This window comes from Ursus arctos, unplaced genomic scaffold, assembly GCF_023065955.2.
Source record: "Ursus arctos isolate Adak ecotype North America unplaced genomic scaffold, UrsArc2.0 scaffold_19, whole genome shotgun sequence".
In the NCBI taxonomy this organism is placed as follows: domain Eukaryota; kingdom Metazoa; phylum Chordata; class Mammalia; order Carnivora; family Ursidae; genus Ursus; species Ursus arctos.
The window spans coordinates 39,051,684-39,071,236 of NW_026622863.1; the positions used below are offsets into that span (position 1 = coordinate 39,051,684).

A 19,553-nucleotide genomic window follows, 5' to 3' on the forward strand; every position below is an offset into this window, starting at 1 on the left:
TTCTAGAGATCTAACGCACAGGCTGGTGACCACAGTTAACAATACTATGTTGTCTACTTGAAATCGCCAAGAGGATAGCTGGTCTTGAGTGTTCTCACCACACACACGCAAACATGATAAACTGGGTTTTGAAGAATTTTCACTGCCAAAGTAAAAAATTTCCCCCCATCCCCTGGCTCCACTCTCTCAGTGGAAAATTTACTTCTCATTTCATAATAAAAATTATGTTTGTTCTTAAAAAAGAAAGAAGGGAAACGTTGGTGCTGAAGGAAGGGGAGAACGGGAATGAGCAAGCACAGGGGAGGGAATAAGGAAGCATTTGTTTTTAAAACCACGGAGCTGGAGTTTGTAAACGGCTGATACAGCTCATTCCCAGAGGCAGACGGAATCCGGGGGTGGAGTGCAGCAGAAGCATCTAGAAGGTAGTTTCCGAGGTCTCCTGGCTGGAGGCGATGGTTGGAACCCCAGGGAGGTTATGAGACTTTAAGGAAAGGCATCTAGAGGAGACAAGCCAGCAAGAGTAGACCCCCGAGAATGCCAGGAGGGGGTGGGTGGGATCAGGCAAGAACAGTCAGCAAAGGGGGTGCTGAGGGAGGCGGGGACAGACACAAGGCAGCAGGGCACCCCAACACCGGGAGGGGGGGGGGTCCACATGCTACCACGAGGTCACCGGGGCGAAGACCATAAAGAAGCCCCTGCACTGAGTGAGCAGACAGATAACTCGGTGTCTGCCCCAGCCTTCCCGGAGGAGCGGATTAAGGTTCCGCCCCCGGAGACACGGGCACGCCCTCCGCACCTGCCAGAGGCCCCCGGGTCACTCACAGATAATGTCGGGAGCTTCGATCAAGGTCAGCAGGTCGTCGTCCTCTTGGTGCTGAGCGTACTTGAGCCGGGACCGCTGGTGCGCCACGGACAGCACCTCCCGCAGCACCTCGATGTTGCGCAGCTTGTTACACAGGCTGGCCTCCCTCACCGACTCTTCATGATGCGCCACGGCTCTGCGCGCATGCGACTTGCCTGCCCCGAGAGAGCCGACCCCACGTGACACGGTGCACCCCGCGGCAGTGTGAGGATCTCGGGGAGAGCCCAAGCGCCCAAGGACCTAGCCCGGAAGGGTGGACCTTCTCTTTTCTGAAGGACCTGGCTGGACAGCGGAAGTCCCTCTTAAACCCATGTGCAGTACGCTCACTCGGGTCTATAAAACATTCATTCGGCAAATATTTACCAAGTGTTCAGGGCACGAGAAGTGAAGCAACGGAACACAAACTAGCCTCTGTCCTCACGGAAGTTTATGTGCTGGTGGCTGAAGACAGCTCATTAACAAGCAAAGAAATGGGGAATGGATCATGGGGTGATGAGATGAGGGAGAGAAATAAAGCAGGGCAGGCAGCAGATCTAGCAAAAGAAGACTGGGCACAGAAAGCTGCTCTTCTAGGATGGGTGATCCGGGAAGGCCTTTCTGAAGGTAACTTTCGAGCAGAGCCCTGAAGGAGGCAAGGGAGCAGCCACAAGGATATCTGATCGAAGGGCACTCCTGAAAGAAGGAACAGCAAGTGCAAAGGCCCTGGGGCAGAGTATGCCTGTGTGTTCCAGGGTTGCAAGGAGCTTGGGGCTGTGGGCAGAGGGAGTAAGGGCTGAACGGAAGGCAGGGAATGAGGCCAGAGAGGAGCAGGGGACAGACATGTCACCAGGCTTACAAGTGCAGGGTAAGGGCTTCTGCCCCTACTCTGGGTGAGACAGGAGCCCATCAGGGTGTGAGCAGAGGACTGGTGTGATGTGACCCATGTGAACTGAGTATGAAGGAATAAAGAGGAAAGCAGGGGGAACAGTTATGAGCTGCATGACCTCTCTGGGCCTCTGTTTCTTTAACTATGAAACGGGGATCATATCATGCCTATCTCCCAGGGCTGTGTGAGATTGAGGAAGTCAATGTGTGTTAAATAAGCACTGCATGTGTGTGCTTGGACCAGGGTGGTAGGTGAGAAGTGGTTCGATCTGGGATGCATTGTCCAGGTAGAATCAATGGGATTTGCCAATCACATGCGAGGTGAGAAAGAAGTCTGAAGGCGGGAGGTGAGTCTCGGGTTCCTGGCCTGTGCACCTCTAGGCTGGAGCTGCCATCAGTGAAATGGGGAAGCCCGCGAGGGGGGAGGGGGCAGGTTTGGGTAGTAGAGGAATTCAGGCTCGCACATGGGAAGAGATATTCTCCCTGACAGAGACCAAACCAGGACCACCCGTCACCAGTTCTTAGGTGTGACAGAAGAAAATTAATAAACGTGCCCTTCCACGTTCAGATGACCAAGGGCCATCCCCTGGACCACTAGGGCATGGGACGACTGTGAAAGCTCTGGCTTGGCTTTGGGAGGCCCGGGCCCTCAGAGAACCTGTGAGAACACAGCCCCAGGAGGCTGCTGAGGCTGCAGACTGCGCCTCATGGTTTTTGATCCAGAGTGGCCACGATGACCCAGGATGCCCTGCTCTCTGGGCCCTGCCCTGGGGACCTGTCTGAGGCTGTCTGTTAGCAGGACCAGCTGGGCACTGAACGGGGCCTGCAGAGGGAGGGAACAGGACAGCTGACACGTACCCAGCTGTCGGCGTTGGTGACCGTTCTTCAGCGTGGCCAAGGGCGTCAGTCCCTCCGGCATGTGGTCGTAAAGCTGGGACAGGCACTTCTCCTGATGGTCCTCATCAGCTCCCGGCTTCACTGCAATGAGAGCCATGAGATAAATCCCTTCTTGTGGACGCGACCACAGACTCTGGAGACGGTGCCGCAGACCCCTTAGGGAGGACTCTTTCAACCACATCCCATTTCCTCCCTTCTCCGGTTTTATTAGGCACTTGGGATAATAGGTCTCCTTGCAGCCCCTGGACACACCCTCGGCCATCCAGCTCGTAAGTCTTTGTGCACTCGGGCCAGGCGTATCCTAGGGGCTCGTGGTTTGGCTCTGAGCCCCCACTCTACCTCCTCCAACTCATTCACCTCACAGAACCTCCCAGCATAGCCCCTCTTCTAGCCTCTGGTGGCCTCCATGCCTGTACTCACCCTCCCTGGCATGCGTCCCCTCTCTAGCCTCACCAAACCTCTCACTGCCACCTCAACAATGCCGGCCTCCATTCCAGAGCTCGGCTAGTGTTCTTTCTCTGGCTGTCCTTTTCCTCCTTGCTCAGCTGCAAAAGTGCTCTTCGGACTTCAAGGTCCAACTCAACTGTCACCGCCTCTGAGAAGCCTTCCATGACTACGCCAAATGAGTCCAACTGCTGCCCCATGTGTGCTGCTATGCAATTGTTGATGGGTTTACGTGACTTGTCCCGTCTAACAGACTATCTGGTATTACTAGCAGCAGCAGCTACCACTTTCCGGGACCCACTAGATACAAGGCGCTATTTATTTAGCTTTGCATCCAGGCACATAATTTTCACAACAGCCCCTATAAGATGGGTTCTCTTCATGCCCTCATTTTATAGATGAGAAAACTGAGGCCCAGAAAATGTAAGTAACTTGCCCAAGATCACACAGCTAGTAAATGGCAGAGCTGTGATATGAACCCGGGCAGTGGCTTGAGAACTTGCCCATTTCATTACTGTGGGGTGACCCTCATTAGAGCTCATGACAACAAGAGTCCCACCTGACCTCAGATCAGAGCCAAGACTAGGGTGAGGAGAGCAAGACACTCACCTCAGGCTGAAAATTTAAAAGGACACCAAACACTCAGCAGTCAGGATACAGGGGAGTTTAATACAATTTTCTGAATACCAAAATGTATGCCAAAAAAAAGCGTGATGAGCAGACATCAAAAGTCCTCTCTGCTTTGGGCTCCAATGTGGGTCAGCACAGCACCGTTACTAATCTGTAGTCTTTATTTAAAATTTGGATCACCATGGATTTTTTTTGCATTAGTTTTGATTCATTTAAAATATCACATCCAAAGGCTATCTTGAATACTGAGTTTGGGGGCGTCCCCTTAGATTCGGTGCCTACTCGGTCCCCTTAGATTCAGCGCCTCACAAGCGCCTGGTCTTAACGCCAGGAAAGAAGTCATCTCCTTGGAGCTTTCTGCTCCATCCTGGGCAGAATTACACTGCCCCTCTTCCTCCACAGCAGGAACGGAGAACCCCTAAATCCCACGCTGGCCCCCAGGCTGTGAGCATCTGCAGGGCAGGCAGACAGGGCTCACCCACTGCAGAATGTTCTGGAAGCACAACCCTGACCAAAGCCCCAGACCTTCCAAGCCCCCAAGCCTTACACTGGTGGTCGATGAGAAGGGTGGCCGCAAAGTAGTGGGCCAGGGCTCCGTAGTGGTGGGCCTTCACGCAGGCCAAGCTGGCCCAGGAGTAGGGGATGTTCTCCTTCACAGGTGCCTGGCTCATGGCCATGTGCAGCTGCCGATAGACCTCCCCCACCTGCAATAGAAGGAACGCTGGGAAGGGGGAGCCTGGCCCAGGATGCACCCAGGCTGCAGAAAAAGAGCCCTTTCTTCTATGGAGTGGTCCTGCCGACCGCTGCTCCAGAATCTGGGAGCGGCTCCAAGAGTTCCTAGCTCTTTCAGCGTCAGAGTTCACAGGGAGATCAGGCAACTGTCATGATGCGGGGCTTTTGGCTAAGCTACAGATGGAATCAGTGATCCGTATTGGAAACGCCACAGCTTGCCAAGAAAATGTAAGCTCGCACCCGGTCCAGGGCAGGCATGGTGCCCAGGTCACGGGCAAGCTGTGGGAAGCCCCCGCTGCTTCCAGTGGGCCCACGTCGACACATCCCGCCCACCCCCCCCCGAAAGTCACAGGAACCAGGAGGGCTCACCTTGGCAGCCTCCTGAGCCACCTTCACCAGCGTGAAGAACTCATTCTGGATCCCAGGAAGGCAGATTTTCTCAAACACGTTTTCTTGGGCTTGTGCAAGCATCATTTTGACCAGCACGCTGAGCATGGCAGGACTCATGTCATAACTCGGAGTATGAGTGAACGTCTCTTTCAGGTGATTTAAAACCCCTACAAATGGAATTTTTTTTGCACATTAGTCAGGGGTCGACACCACGCTGTTCAAAAGCACAGAGAAGGAGAGTCGCAAAAATAAACGTGTTCTGGAATGTTGTGAAAGATCTGATTCTCAATTACCGTAAGACCCAGCAATTCCCTTCCTAGGTATACACCCTAAAGAATTGAAAGCAGATGGAAACCGGTGGAAATCGATACTTGTACACCCACATTCACGACAGCATTAGTCATAACAGCCAAAAGGTAGAAACCAACCCAAATGTCCATCCACATACAGTTAAACAGAATGTGATGTACACATACAACAGAATATGTCTCCAGCCTTAAAAAGGAAGGCGATTCTGACACATGCTACAACATGGATGCAGACGTTACGCTAAGTGAAATAAACCAGTCACGTGGGCAAATATTCTATGGTTCTGTGACACGAGGTATCTGGAAGAATCAAATTCAGGGCGACCCAAAAGCAACACGCTGGTTGCCACAGGCAGGGGGCAGGAAGGAATAGAGAGTTAGTGTTTAATAGGTACAGAGTTTCAGTTTGAAGATTATGTTTATTTATTTGAGAGAGGGAGAGAGACAGTGAGCGAGCGCGCGTGTGTGCACAGGCAGGGGGACGGGCAGGGGGAGAGAGACAATCTCAAGCAGACTCCACACTGAGCATGGAGCCCGACACGGGGCTCGATCCCACGACCCTTAAGATCATGACCTGACCTGAAACCAAGAGTCGGATGCTCAACCCACTACGCCACCCAGGCGCCCCCAGAGCTTCAGCCTGGGCAGATGACAAAAGTTCTGGCGATAGAAAGCTGCCCAACAACGTGAATGTGCTTAGTGCCAATGAACTGAACGCTTGAAATTGGTTACAAATGGTCATTTTCTTTGGTACGTCTTAACAAAATTTAAAAAGAAAATCAGATTCTTTTCTAAAACATTTACATCTGTATCAAGCAAGGAAACCGGCCTGTTCCCTGTTTACTCCCGTCCCACCCGGGCCAATTGTGAGACATGCCATACATGACCAGGCATCTAATGGAGGTGAAAGCAGAAAGCAGGCAGGATGACAGAAGGGCTCTCCGCGGGACACGCTCACACGTAACACCTGGGTGGTGATGACATTCAGGGCTTTTCCCCAGGACCTCAGGGAAGACCAACCCAGCCACTCCAATGGAAATTTTCCTGCTGTAGCCCTTAGCTGACTTTTTTATATGGTAGGAAATTGACTGTCACAGCACTGACTGACAATCAACCGGAGGCTGAAATAAAATCTGACATGAATCCCATCTGACTGGTTCCTCTGGTTTTGTTGCACAGCGGAACTGCTCCGCGGATAGATGGCAGTGGCTGCGGGCTATTTGCTCCCTTCTGGGGTTTGCTCCCACTCTGTTCTTTTTTTTTTTTTTTTTAAGATTTTATTTATTTATTTGACAGAGACAGCCAGCGAGAGAGAGAACACAAGCAGGGGGAGTGGGAGAGGAAGAAGCAGGCTCATAGTGGAGGAGCCTGATGTGGGGCTCGATCCCATAACGCCGGGATCATGCCCTGAGCCGAAGGCAGACGCTCAACCGCTGTGCCACCCAGGCGCCCCTGCTCCCACTCTGTTCTTAAGCTTCATGTTGTCTATATTGCTGTTGTCTTAGAGATGGGTCACCAGCACACCTGCTTTGGGTTCCTCAGACAGAAAATGAGCCCGGGAAAGACTTACAGTGAAAGAAATCCACTCCCACGTGGGATCTTACTTAGCATGTTGTTTCATCTCAAGGGATTTTTTTTTTTTTTTAAGATTTTATTTATTTGTCAGAGAGAGAGACAGAGCACAAGCAGGGGGAGCAGCAGGCAAAGGGAGAAGCAGGCTCCCTGCTGAGCAAGGAGCCCGATGCAGGACCCGATCCCGACCCTGGGATCATGACCTGAGCCGAAGGCAGACTTAACTCAGTCAGCTTAACTGACTGAGCCACCCAGGCGTCCCCCAAGGGATCAGTCATTTTAACACAAGCAATTTCACGATCACCCAAAATGACAAAGCTATGGCTCTTCACAGCCTTGCAGAGCAAAGTGAGACACCCCAAAAGTCCCCTAGTGGGAGTAACTCCCCAAAGCAGAGTGATGAGGACCAGCACAGAAGGGAACTTGGTGTGGAGCCTGCTCGGGGGCTTGTGCTGTGGTCTGTGCTGCGTGGCTGCTTTTCCCCACCATTCCTCATGGCCAGTCGGCCAGCCATGGGCCCCGCTGCAGGAGAATAATGCAGGACCCTCAGACACCGCCGAGCCAGACCCACCCACTGCACTCAGCCCGGGGACCTCCAGTCCTCTACAGGTTGATGCTAAGGCTGGGAGGACAGAAGCCTGGGAGGACAGCCTCAGGCAGGCAAGCTTTGCATGACGAGCACAATATGAATGCATGTGGATAGTAACCCGCAGGAACGAACCACGCCTGATCAAAGAAAAAAGAGCTCTCATTCGCACTCTTTGAGAAAAACGTATTCCCCTTCTCCAACATAGTGTTCAAAGGAACAGTTTATTCACTGCCATCCCTGGGGCCACTCATTCGGAAAAGATTAATTGTTAACCACAGGGTTCGCTGTGTCCGTGAGCCATACCCAGACCGAGGCGTCAGGGCTTGAGCCGTTAAGCAATTCCCTCGGTGGGAAGATCACACCAGCCCTAGAAACCCGCCTGGCCCTTACAGGCCCGTGAGCCCAAGCATGGGCCTGGAGAAGGCCCACAGACGCTCTTCCGCCACAGGACCCAGTGCCCCAGTGGGACGAGGACGCTATCCCTACGGCCTTCCTGGAGACGCACCTGCGGCTCTCTGAAAGGCGTCCACCGCACCCTCCAGCCCAGCCTGGGTCCGCCGATTGCACCGGGTCCCAATCTGTGTGTAGAGAGCGCCGATGTTAAACAGAATGCTGGCCTTCTCCAGGAGCAAGTTCTGCTGGCTCACCGGAACTCCGGTGAGCGAGTCGTACCTATTCAAAAGAAATCGGTTTTGAGAATATGAGTTACTTGGCTGGTTAAGGCCACTTTGGGGTGAAAGCAGACAAAATTTATTTCCTGAATTAAATTCAAAGATACACATGCAATGAAGCTTTCATTTCCAAGCAAGCCAACGGGCTGATCACGCTAAATAAAGACACCCACAGTCTCACGCAAAAGTAAGGCTTCTCAACAAACATGTCCTTCCAAAGGTGAACGGATAAATGTGGCACAACCATACGGTGCAGTATCGTTCAGCAATAAAAGGAAATGGGTTACTGAGCCGTGAGCAGACATGCAGGAAACTTAAATGCATATTTCTCAGTGAAAGAAGCCAATCCAAAAAAAGGCTACATACTTTATGATTCCAACTATCTGGCATTCTGGAAAAGGCAAAACAATGGAGACAAAAAGAGTCAGTAGATGCCAGGGTTGAGGGGCGGGGGGAGGGATGAAGAGGTGGAGTAGAGGGTTGCAGGGCAGTGAAACTACTCTGCGTGATCCTGTAACGTGGAAATGCATCCCTATACATGGTCAAGACCCACGAAATGCCACCGATGCAAGCTATGGACTTTGGGTGATAATGTGGGGGGGTAGGGATATATGGGAAATCTCTCAATTTTGCTGTGAACCTAAAACTGTTCTAAAAAAATATGACGTATTAAAAATATATGTCTTCTCTTGGGGCACCTGGGTGGCTCAGTCAGTTAACCGTATGACTCTTGATTTCAGCTCAGGTCATGATCTTGGGGTTGTGAGATCGAGTTCCGTGTCAGGCTCCATGCTGGGCGCGGAGCTTAAGATTCTCTCTCTCCTTCTCCCTCTGCCCCCCACCCCGCTCTCCCACTCCAAAAATACATACATGTGTGTGTGTCCTAAGTGAAACATAGCAATTATGAACCCCTCATAATTCTTCCTCGAGTCTAAAAGACTCAGGATCTGTTTTAAAGTTCACCCATCAACCAGCAGGTAGACGTGGAGCTCCCTCCTCATTCAACACTAAGGAGAAATCACCTTTACCCTTGCGCTCTGAGTAGGGAGCTAAGGATCTTTAGCAGAAGTCCTGTGCCTGACCTTTCAAAAGGACGGCATCCGGCATCCGTAGCCCAGCCGTGCTCAATGTGGCTCCGACCATGCCCTGCGGCTCCTGGGATTTACTCTCCTTTCTCCTAGGCTAAGTACCCTCAGGGAAGAGGCACCGCATCGCTGACGTATTTAAACAGCACTAACCTTCAGAAACACCAACTCTGGAGAAGAATCAACTGCTCTGCTTAGGTTTTTAAGAGCTGATCTATTTTTTCGCTGCCTTTGTCGTTGGGACAAAACCCGACTCCCATCCCCCGTCCCATCTGGAACAAGAACCTTGCTTCTTGTTAGTTCCACCCCAGAGCCCCCGTGTTTCCCCAGCAATAAAATGAGCACACACAAAAAAGGCCTCTTCTCCTCGGCTCACTTGCTTCGAGAAGCCACGGTCTGTTGGAGCCTTCTCCCCTTGGATCCCCTTCACACATAAACACCCGCTTATCGATGTGTCCCCAGGCTCTCCTGTAGCAATGGGACCGCTTGAAAGAGGGGGGTGCTGAAGGGGAAGGCAGCAGCGGAGGCCTCGAGCACCTACCATGTAAACAAGATCCCCATCTGTCGGGTGGGCGGGAAGAACCGGCTCTCCACAAATCCCAGCTGATTGAAGTAGGTCGTGAGCAGTTCAACCCCGGCCTCATCCCGGCTGGGCGTCCGGCAAGCCTGGAGGGAGAGGAACCACCGCGGGGGGGTGGGGGGGTAGCAGGTGAGGACGCAGCACACGGCCACCCCAGATGTTGCACACGCTGTGTCTGCAGGGCCTGCCCCCCCCCCCCCCCCGCTGCTGCTACCCTGAGCACTGGGAGGGGTGGAAGGGGCTGGGGTGGGCTCAGGAGTCCCGGAATCCTGCCCCAGATGTGCCAGGGTGCACAGAGGGTTCTGAAAGCGCCTCCCTATCACCTCCAGCCACCCTGAAGACACAGCAGACTCTGGCGGCCCCCCTCCCCGCTGCACGCAACGCCGCACCTGTCTCAGATCCATCAAGTCCGCTATTTCGTCTTCATACAGGGAGCTGTCCTCACTGTAATGTTCCAGGATAAAGTCCTGTAAGAAAAAGGAGATGAGATCCTGTAAGGCGTCATTCCAAACCATAAGCAGGTAAAACAGGAATGTCTAATGTGCCCCCCTCCCCTGGTTTAAAAATACATGTAGAATCCGTGAAACCACGAGATAATACGCTACAGTGATTTTCTGGATGGTGGGATTTATTTTCTGAACTGCATGTATATTTAAAAAGGTTCCTTTGTGGCTTCAGTAAAAAGGAAAGTTGAAGTTCTTTTTTATTTTACTTATTTATTTATTTTTTAAAGATTTTATTTATTTATGTGACAGAGAGACAGCCAGTGAGAGAGGGAACACAGCAGGGGAGTGGGAGAGGAAGAAGCAGGCTCCCAGCGGAGGAGCCCGATGTGGGACTCGATCCCGGAACGCCGGGATCACGCCCTGAGCCGAAGGCAGACGCTCAACGACTGCGCTACCCAGGCGCCCCTGAAGTTCTTATTTATTTTAAGACATGTTTGTGGGGGCACCTGGGTGGCTCAGTTGGTAGAGCACATGACGCTTGATCTCGGGGTCATGAGTTCAAGCCCCAAGTTGGGCACGGAGCCTACTTAAAAAGAATGAAAAAAATACAATGTCTTTGCGTCACACTCAAGTGACTGTGTAAGTGACAATACATTGAACAATTCTGGCACACATCCCAGACACTCGGGGGCTCCGATGTTCATCCTGTCTGTGGGCTGCCTTCAGTACCTGGGCACAGGGCCTTCCTGGCAAAGGAAACTCATGCCTAGGGGCTGTTATGAGGCTACTACCCTCAGGGCCTGCGATGTGAACCTTTGTGAGAGCAGCTTTGGGCATTTCCACAAATGAAGCACCGGAATGAGACCCCTAACCAGGTCCCCAGTCCAGCGTTTGATGACCACTCTGTGAGTTCATTCGGTCATACGGCACACACGGATGTGCACCTGCTGTGTCCGGGCACTGTTCGTACAGCCTAAAGACTTCCCCATGCGGCCTCTATTCTCACAAGGGGGCACAGACAGTAAGTGACAGGCACAACAAATAGGTAAATTAGGGGTGCCTGGGTGGCTCAGTCGGTTAAAGGTCTGCCTTCAGCTCAGTTCATGATCACAGGGTCTTGGGATCATGTCCTGCATCAGGATCCCTGCTCAGGGAGGATTCTCCTTCTCCCTCTGCCCCCCACCCTCCAGCTCGTGCTCTCTGTCTCTCTCAAATAAATAAAATCTAAAAAACAAATAAATACGCAAATTACATCATACATTGTAAAATGGCAAGTATGATGGGGAAAAAACAAAAAATATAGTATAATGGGCATCGAGAGTGGCTTCTTGTATACCATCTGCCCTAAGTGTTGGCTCTCCCTGGCTACCGGAAAGTGGAGGAAAGACATGTTCATCTATGTTTGCTCAGGTGTCTGTGAGCAGATTCTCACTACACACTTTCTTTTTTTTTTTTTCAAAGATTTTATTTATTTATTTGAAGGAGAGAGACAGCAAGAGAGAGAACAGAAGGAGGGCGAATGTGAGAGGGAGAAGCAGGCTTCCCGCCCAGCAGGGAGCCCGATGCGGGGCTCGATCCCAGGACTCTGGGATCATGACCTGAGCCAAAGGCAGCCGCTTAACCAACTGAGCCACCCAGGCGCCCCTCATGACACACTTTCTACACTAAAGCCCCTCCTACTTTTTGTCTGTTCAGTGCATACCCACACACGCACGCTCACACACCCTCGACTTATAAAAATGGGGTTCTGTTGAATGAATATGCACATTGCTCTGCTATTCTTTTTGTACTGGCAACGTATCAAACATTTTCATATGCCACAAAATATAACATGACTTTAAAAAAATTGTTTTAAAGATTTATTTTAGAGAAAGAGAGAGAAAGACCGTGAACACGCAGGGAGAGAAAGGTGCAGAGGGAGAGGGAGAGAATCTCCAGCAGACCCCTGCTGAGTGCAGAGCCCGACATGGGGCTCGATCCCATCACCTGAACTGAAATCAAGAGTCAACGCTGTATCAACTGAGCCACCCAGCCGCCCCTCTATTACATGACTTTCAATGATTATGCAAACCTCCAGTGTAATGAGCTTACAAGTCATTTACTAAACAAATAAAATGAGCACCTACTATGTGCTAGCCAATATGTATCATGATATTCTTAACCTCTTTAAGTTACTTGTACATTTCTGGGATTAAAGATAATACCACGACAGTCATCCTCATGCACACCTTTGATTAACTCCTCAGCATAAAGTTTGAGATGTCTTGCTGTGTCCAAGGATATATAGAGGCTCCTTCTGTTTTTCAATTTCATCATTTTTACCCAATTTTTCCTTTCATTTTATGATGTCACAAATTTTTTTTTTTAAGATTTTATTTACTTATTTGTCAGAGAGAGAGAGAGCACAAGCAGGGGAGAGGCAGAGGGAGAAGCAGGCTCCCTGCTGAGCAAGGAGCCTAATGCAGGACTTGATCCCAGGACCCTGGGATTATGACCTGAATCGAAGGCAGATGCTTAACCAGCTGAGCCACCCAGGTCTCCTGATGTCACAGATTTTCTTCACAACTTGACTTAAAGTGCTGATGTTTGGAATCAGCTCCTCTACTAACACAATGACCATTTGTAAAATTTGAAATGATCTTCCACTATAATTATGTTATTCGTGTGTTAATAATGGTGAAAATAATCTGGAGGACAAAGATCATCTGAGGCTTCTCTGATGACATCCCTGAAAGCAGGGTGAGGGGTCACCACTCAGGAGATGCTCAGGGATGAGAGAAACTACATCCTTTTCAGGACAGCATGTTGTTCTGGCAAAATTTTTCTTAAAATTAGGAGACAAATTACACTTAAAGTAAGTTTAAAAAAAAAATTATGTTAACCCCATAAAAGTCAAAGAGAACTGTGGTAAATTCTAAATGCATTCCTAGGCTAGATTAAACATAAATATGTTTAATATTAAATATGTTATCCTACCAAATAGTAGGATAAAAAATACCTAGCTGAAACCCACTGTAAACATCAGGGATAAGACAAGGATTACATAACATAATTCTATCTTATGACATAATTCTGAAGTTCTCTAGCCAACAAATTAAAACAAATACTAGAAAGGAAGAAACAAAATAATTTAATTTTTTTGCAAACTAATGGCACGTTTACAAAACCTAGAGTGTCAACTGAAAAGCCACTAAAAGAATAGGTATTCAGTGAAATGGCCACAAAGTTAAAGATATAAATTAATAGTCTTTCCTTCTTATATAAGCCCTAACCAGTTAGAAAAATGTAACAGGGAAACAATAACTTCCCAACTGCACCATCTCAACAAAAGTATAATTAGTCCCAGGGAAAAAATTAACTGAATTCACTAAGCAGTTAAGTATTAAGCTTTACTGAAAGACTAAGTTATTTTATTCTTTCATGTACTCATTAAGGCATTTTTTAAAATTTCCAGTATAGTCAGCATACAGTGTTATATTAGTTTCAGGTGTACAATATAGCGATTCAACAGCTCATGACTCAGAGCTCATCAAGAGAAGTGCGCTTTTAATCCCCTTCACCTGTTTCACCCATTCCCCCCCCCCCCACCTCCCCTCTGGGAACCAGCAGTTCTCTGTAAAGAGTCTGGTTTTTCGTGTGTCTCTTTTTTCTTTTTTCGCTTGTTTTGTTTCTTAAATTCCACATATGAGTGAAATCGTGTGGTATTTGTGTTTCTCTGATTGACTTCTTTCACTTAGCAGTATATTCTCCAGATCCACCCATGTGTTACAAATGGGGAGCATTAAATCATTTTTCTTAATAAGACAGACATGGTCCCTGCCCCACATAAAACCTGCTGTTTGTTGACATATCAACAATCAGAAATATTATGTTCACAGATGAAAATGTGCAATATTGTAAAGATACAATTTTGTCCTACATGAGGGATGAATCTAATGAAATGTCAATCAAAACCCAAAAGTACTGTTTTGGGGAAACTTGACAAAATATGGAAGTAAAAACGTGGGAGAAAAGCCAAGAACATTTGGAAAAGCATGGTCATAAAGGAGGCTTGCTCTAATTGCTATTAAAACACAGAGGGATTAAACAGTGAGCAATGGATAGACAATGAAACCAGGCATGGGTCAGAAACAGACGGAAGTAGACTCGAGAATCAGGTGTATAACAAAAGCCAGCATTCCACGGAAGTGGGAAAGGCTGGAGCACCCAGCAGGTTCGGACACGAAGAAGGTGGCACCCACAGACGGCGTGCCCGCTGTGAATTCAAGGAAAGGGCTAACAGAGTGGTGCGGGCAGGGTTAAGGGAAACCGCAGGGACGGTGCAGAACCTCCGGGGCCGTTAGAATCCCAGAGCCAAAGGGTCAAGAAGGAGAAGGAGCTTTGAAAACCCGGAGAGATGGCTACCTGAGGTAGGCACCCAAAGCCACCAGGACTTTCCCTCCAGCAACGCAAAAGGAAGCCAGCTGGGCAACCTGGAGAATAAATACCCGAACCTCGCTGTCCTCCTAGTCCCTCCAGCCTGTTGCGGCCTCCTTGGCACAGAGCAGGACAGAGGAAGGCAGATGGGGGGAGGGGGGCGGTGCTCACAGAGGGAAATGGACACCATCCAGCACCACAGATGGCTTCTTTACATAGCGCTCAGGGGACACTGGCTACCCATTTGGTGAAAATAAAAAGTTATAGCCCTACACCTCATCTTTTACCCCCCCAAACTAATGCCAGATAGATGAAAGATTTGATGCAAAAACACCTGAAACAAGACAACTGGGAGAAACAATAGCTAAATATTTATGCCATCTTGGTGCGGAGGGTGCCTTTCTGAACATATCATCGAGGCAGAACTGTAAAGGGAGGGACTAGCAAATTCGACAACATAAAATCTCAGTGGCAAAAACATATATATTATACTTTTTAAACCTGTTATTGCTTGTATAACAAAAGGTAAATTAAGAAGCGAACGTACTGAGAGTAATAATTTGCAATATTATAACCAAGGGTTAATATCCTTCATATGTAAAAGAACTCTTGTAAGAAATTAAGAGCAAAACTGTGGAAAAGCAGAGGAAGGGCAGAAACAGTCATTATGAAATCAGGCAGAAGCAGTAAAGGCCAAAGAAACATACACAAGAGTGTATCCAACTGTAGTACTGATCAGAGAAATGCAAACTGTAAGACACTATTTTGCCTGATTTCACAAAAATCAAAACGATATCATAAAAAAGTCCAAATGGTGAACGAAAGCCAGCGTAACGTAAGGGGCAGGAAGATAAGCGGTCGCACACAGCAGGCAGGAATGAAGGCGGGACCCCTTCTGGTGGGTAAGTAGGTCAGGCGTATCTTCCACCTACCAAATCCGTATCTAGCCATTTATCCAAAGAGGACACTGGGAAAAGTGTGCAGACGCTCAGCGGTGGGTTGCAGACAGCAGAAAGCATTTGGAAGCTGCCAAAGGAACGAGATTAACAGCCACCCTGTTCAGCATCTACCACGAGCAGGCACCACGGGGAGCCCTAAGAGAGGGGAGGGGATGAGTCACACACCCTCATGAGTCAGGCCCCTGATTAGAGGAAGAGCCCCAGTGTCCAAAGATTAAGTGCTGAGCAGGTTACCGAGCTCAGCAGGGACGGGGCGGGGAGGGATCTTTCCACGTCTTGGTATTTTTCTGAATGTTTTGCAATCCTGTTCTTAATCAAAACAAACAAATAAATAAAGCTGTATTCAAAAGGAAAAAAAAACCACCCAACCACCTTGAATTCTCTGGAAAGGGAATTTATTTTGATGGTGCCTTTTTTGAAAAGATTTGAGAGAGAGAGTGCGAAACAACGGGGGAGGGGAGGAGGGAGAAGCAGACTCCCCACTGAGCAGGGAGCACAAAGTGAGGCTCCATCCCAGGACCCTGAGATCATGACCTGAGCCCAAGGCAGACGCTTAACTGACTGAGCCACCCAGGCGCCCCATGGCGATGCCTTTTAATGAGGTCATTTGAAAGCCCATTTATTTAAAAATAGAACCAAATCACAGCGTGAAGCTTTCCTGACCATGAAGTGTCACAGGGACGCACACGGAGGCGCAAGACAGGCCTCACGAAGCCGGCCGGACTACACCTGCCCAGGACTCTGCAGCACACACGTGGGAAGGAGAAAACAGAACGTCCCCAGAGGTTCTCATTTTCGTCTGACTGACATCTCAAGAGTCCCTTTTAGGCTAAAATGACATGGTTGGAAGCCTCGGCTGAAGAGCACTTAGCCGTGCCCGCAACATGTGATTTCTTTTCTCCGCTGAGTTTAATGTGGAACCCAGCACGTGACACGTTTAGATCTTACAGATGCCCGTGAAATCTCCAAGCTGCTCCAAGTCTCCCTCTAACACGCCTGCACTCCTGCAGCCTGGCTCCAAGCAGGAAACAGAATCGAAAGAAACCACTCTACAGGGACACCTGGGAGGCTCAGTCGACTCAGCATCTGCCTTCAGCTCAAGTTATGATCCCAGGGTCCTGGGATCAAGTTCCGCATCCGGCTCCCTACTCAGCAGGGAGCCTGCTTCTCTCTTCGCCTGCTGCTCCCCCTGCTTGTGCGCGCTCTCTCTCACAAATAAATAAATAAAATCTTAAAAAAAAAAAGAAAGAGGGGCTCCTGGTTGGCTCAGCCATTAAGCATCTGCCTTTGGCTCAGATCATGATCCCAGGGTCCTGGGATCGAGCCCTGCGTCGGGCTCCTTGCTTGGCAGGAAGCCTGCTTCTCCCTCTCCCACTCGCCTTGCCTGTGTTCCCTCTCTCGCTGTCTCTCTCTGTCAAATAGATAAATAAAATCTTAAAAAAAAAAAAAAAGAAAAGAAAAGAAAGAAAAAAAGAAACCACTCTACAAAAGCACCTAAAGACATTTCCAAAGACGCAAGGATTGTCTTGAGTCTCACAGACATGTGGCAAGTCTCAGAGACGTCTGTAAATTCAGGCAGCCTGGAAATAGTTGGCACAAAGCTGCAGCTCCTGGGTTGTTTTCTACCCAGAGAAATCAAATCTCGTGGGATCCCGAGTCCTGTGAGACTACCAGCGTCCCTTCTCAAACTCCAAAATAAACCCCAAATTGACAGGGACCGGGACCTAGATGTAAACAAGGCAGCAGTCAAAAAGGCCCCGAGTGAAAGAGCCTCTGTCAACAGACTGGCGGCCTGTGCTCCAGAATGGGGGTCAAGTGCAGCAGCTTTCAAAGCACCAACCGACTGCTTTTAAAAGGACACATTTTACAGTGCCCAACATGCATATCATTTTTTTTCTTTTCTAAACTAAAAGTAGTCCAAGATGAGTCAACTAACAGGATTACTGTGAAAAGAAACGTAATACTTGGAAGCATTTTTCATGACACTGGGGTTCACTGCCGTCCACCGCGCCTGTGCTGGAGGGCTCAGAGGCAGGCACTACCTCCCACCCCACGTCCCCTTTCTCCTCCTGAATGGACCCTGGAGGGGATTCATTAAAACTCAGAATGACGCGGCTGGGAAGAGGACGAAGGGGAGGCCATCCCGGGCACAGGGAGGCCTGTCCTGGCCCTGGACGGGGGTGAGGCCTCTCTGGGGTCCTGCACCAAAGCACCTATTCCACTTCCCCCCCGAATCCCCCATTGAACCACAGGCCTAGAATGTAACCATGACGTCACCAGCATCCAGCACGGTGACAGGCACAGGTGGCCTACAGGTAGCAGCTGCTTACCAGGGACCCCCACAGTGAAGGGGAGGCCAGATACTCTTTTTTTTTTTTAAGCTGTTATTTTGGGGCACCTGGATGGCTCAGTCAGTTAAACATCTGCCTTTGGCCCAGGTCATGATCCCAGGGTCCTAGGATCAAGACCTGCATGGGATGGGCTCCCCACTCAGTGGAGAGTCTGCTTCTCCCTCTTCCTCTGATTCTCCCCTCCCCGCCGCTCATGCTCTCACTCATGCTCTCTCTCTTCTCTCTCAAATAAATAAAATCTTAAAAAAAAAAGCTGTAATTTTTTTAAAAGGAGAGAAAAAAATCAGAAAAAGAAGGGAGAGGAGGAGGACAGAAGAAAGAGAGGGAGAAGGAGGCTGGATCCCCAGGAATTCGTGGAGGACAAAAAACCCCATAAATTCCAGCTATTCAAGTATTTAAAGATAGTGAACCAAACATGTGTGATTTACTGTGAAATACGTTAAAAAACAGGATGGATTGGTATATTGATACAGGCATGCACAGATGGATAAATCTGATTAAGTAACCCTAGCAAAATGTTCATGGTAGAATCTGGGTCCTGAGGACACAGAGATTCACAGCAAAATTCTTTCAGTTTTTCTCTAAGTTTAGAAATTTTCCTAATAAAATGTTGGGGGGAAAATTAGCACTTCTCCCATAAACAGGGCCTAAATTGGTTACCAAATTTAAGAAAAGATTAAAATAGGGTACAATTTTAAAACCAAAGCACGTCCTCCACGGACCATCTCTGGCTTGGCCTCCTGGAGAGGGCAGGCCCAGGTTTCTAACTTGCCTTCCGGGGCCCCTGAGCCTCGGAGGGACCCAAGATGGTGCAATCACAAGAGGACAGACGGCATAAGGTTCGCTGGCTTGCTGAGGGGCCTGGGGGCACCCCGCACAAATCAAATGATACTCAGCCCACTGAGCCTAAGGCCGCTTGCAAGGGATACACAATTCCTAGTTTGTCTTTTCAAACAGTGAGCTCAGCGCCCACTGCTTTGAGATTTACCTTGAGAACGACGGAGAAGTCAACATCCTTGGTTTCCTTCAGGCCAAGTGGAATCAGTGGGACCGTAAATGCCTCCCTATAAGGAACACAGCAAGGTATGTGAACATTGTGACCCCGGCCGCTCTGCGCCCAGCAGCCCACTCAGGGCACCCCCACCTCTGGACGCCAGTCCCACACACACTGCTTCATGTTCCATGAAGATGACTCTGGTCACCTGCCTGTCTCTGTTCTAAGCCCAATCCCAATGCCCTGTGACTTCTGGACTATGCAGCCTAACACAGGAGGCCTACCACCTTGACCGAGGTCCCGACCTCCACTGTTCTTTCAACGACTGCACCGAGGACCTCCTGTGTGGCAGGGTCTGGGCCTGGGGCGTGCACTGCTCCCCGACCTGCACGCACCACACTGCCAGTGGACCTCCTTCATCAGCTCCCATCCCCACCCTCCTCCCCCATTCCTCACCAGGGCGGGTCCCACCTCTCCTGCGGCCCTCCAATCCTGGGCCCTCGGGGGCCTCCTCTGATGGGGCGTGTCCCCCTCGGTGTCCCATCACCTGTATGGGGAAGGCCTTGAGGGCCGGGGCCCCTTCTGATACCTAAATGCACCCAGCTCCAGCCTAGGGTCACGCGCTGGCCAGTTACTTGCCCCCCAGGCGGCTCCTCCCCAACTGACCACTCAGTTCCCCCACCGGTCACCCTGGAAGTATGCCCTGAGCCTACATTCTTAGGGACAGGGGCAGGGCCAACAGGAAGTAAAGGGGGCTCGGGCT

The 19,553-nt window shown here is 49.8% G+C and overlaps 1 protein-coding gene across 1 annotated transcript in view; it reads right to left on the minus strand.

Moving 5' to 3' along the window:
• The window catches only part of RHPN2 (rhophilin Rho GTPase binding protein 2), a 57,578-nt gene that overhangs the window by 9,515 nt on the left and 28,510 nt on the right, over positions 1-19,553 (minus strand). The window contains exons 4-11 of the mRNA XM_026484289.4: positions 18,785-18,860; positions 10,014-10,091; positions 9,586-9,710; positions 7,794-7,960; positions 4,799-4,986; positions 4,245-4,401; positions 2,585-2,704; positions 823-1,017 (exon numbers count right to left, since the gene is read on the minus strand). Coding sequence (XP_026340074.2) covers positions 823-1,017; positions 2,585-2,704; positions 4,245-4,401; positions 4,799-4,986; positions 7,794-7,960; positions 9,586-9,710; positions 10,014-10,091; positions 18,785-18,860 — 1,106 coding nt within the window. The remainder of the gene's footprint in view (positions 1-822; positions 1,018-2,584; positions 2,705-4,244; positions 4,402-4,798; positions 4,987-7,793; positions 7,961-9,585; positions 9,711-10,013; positions 10,092-18,784; positions 18,861-19,553) is intronic.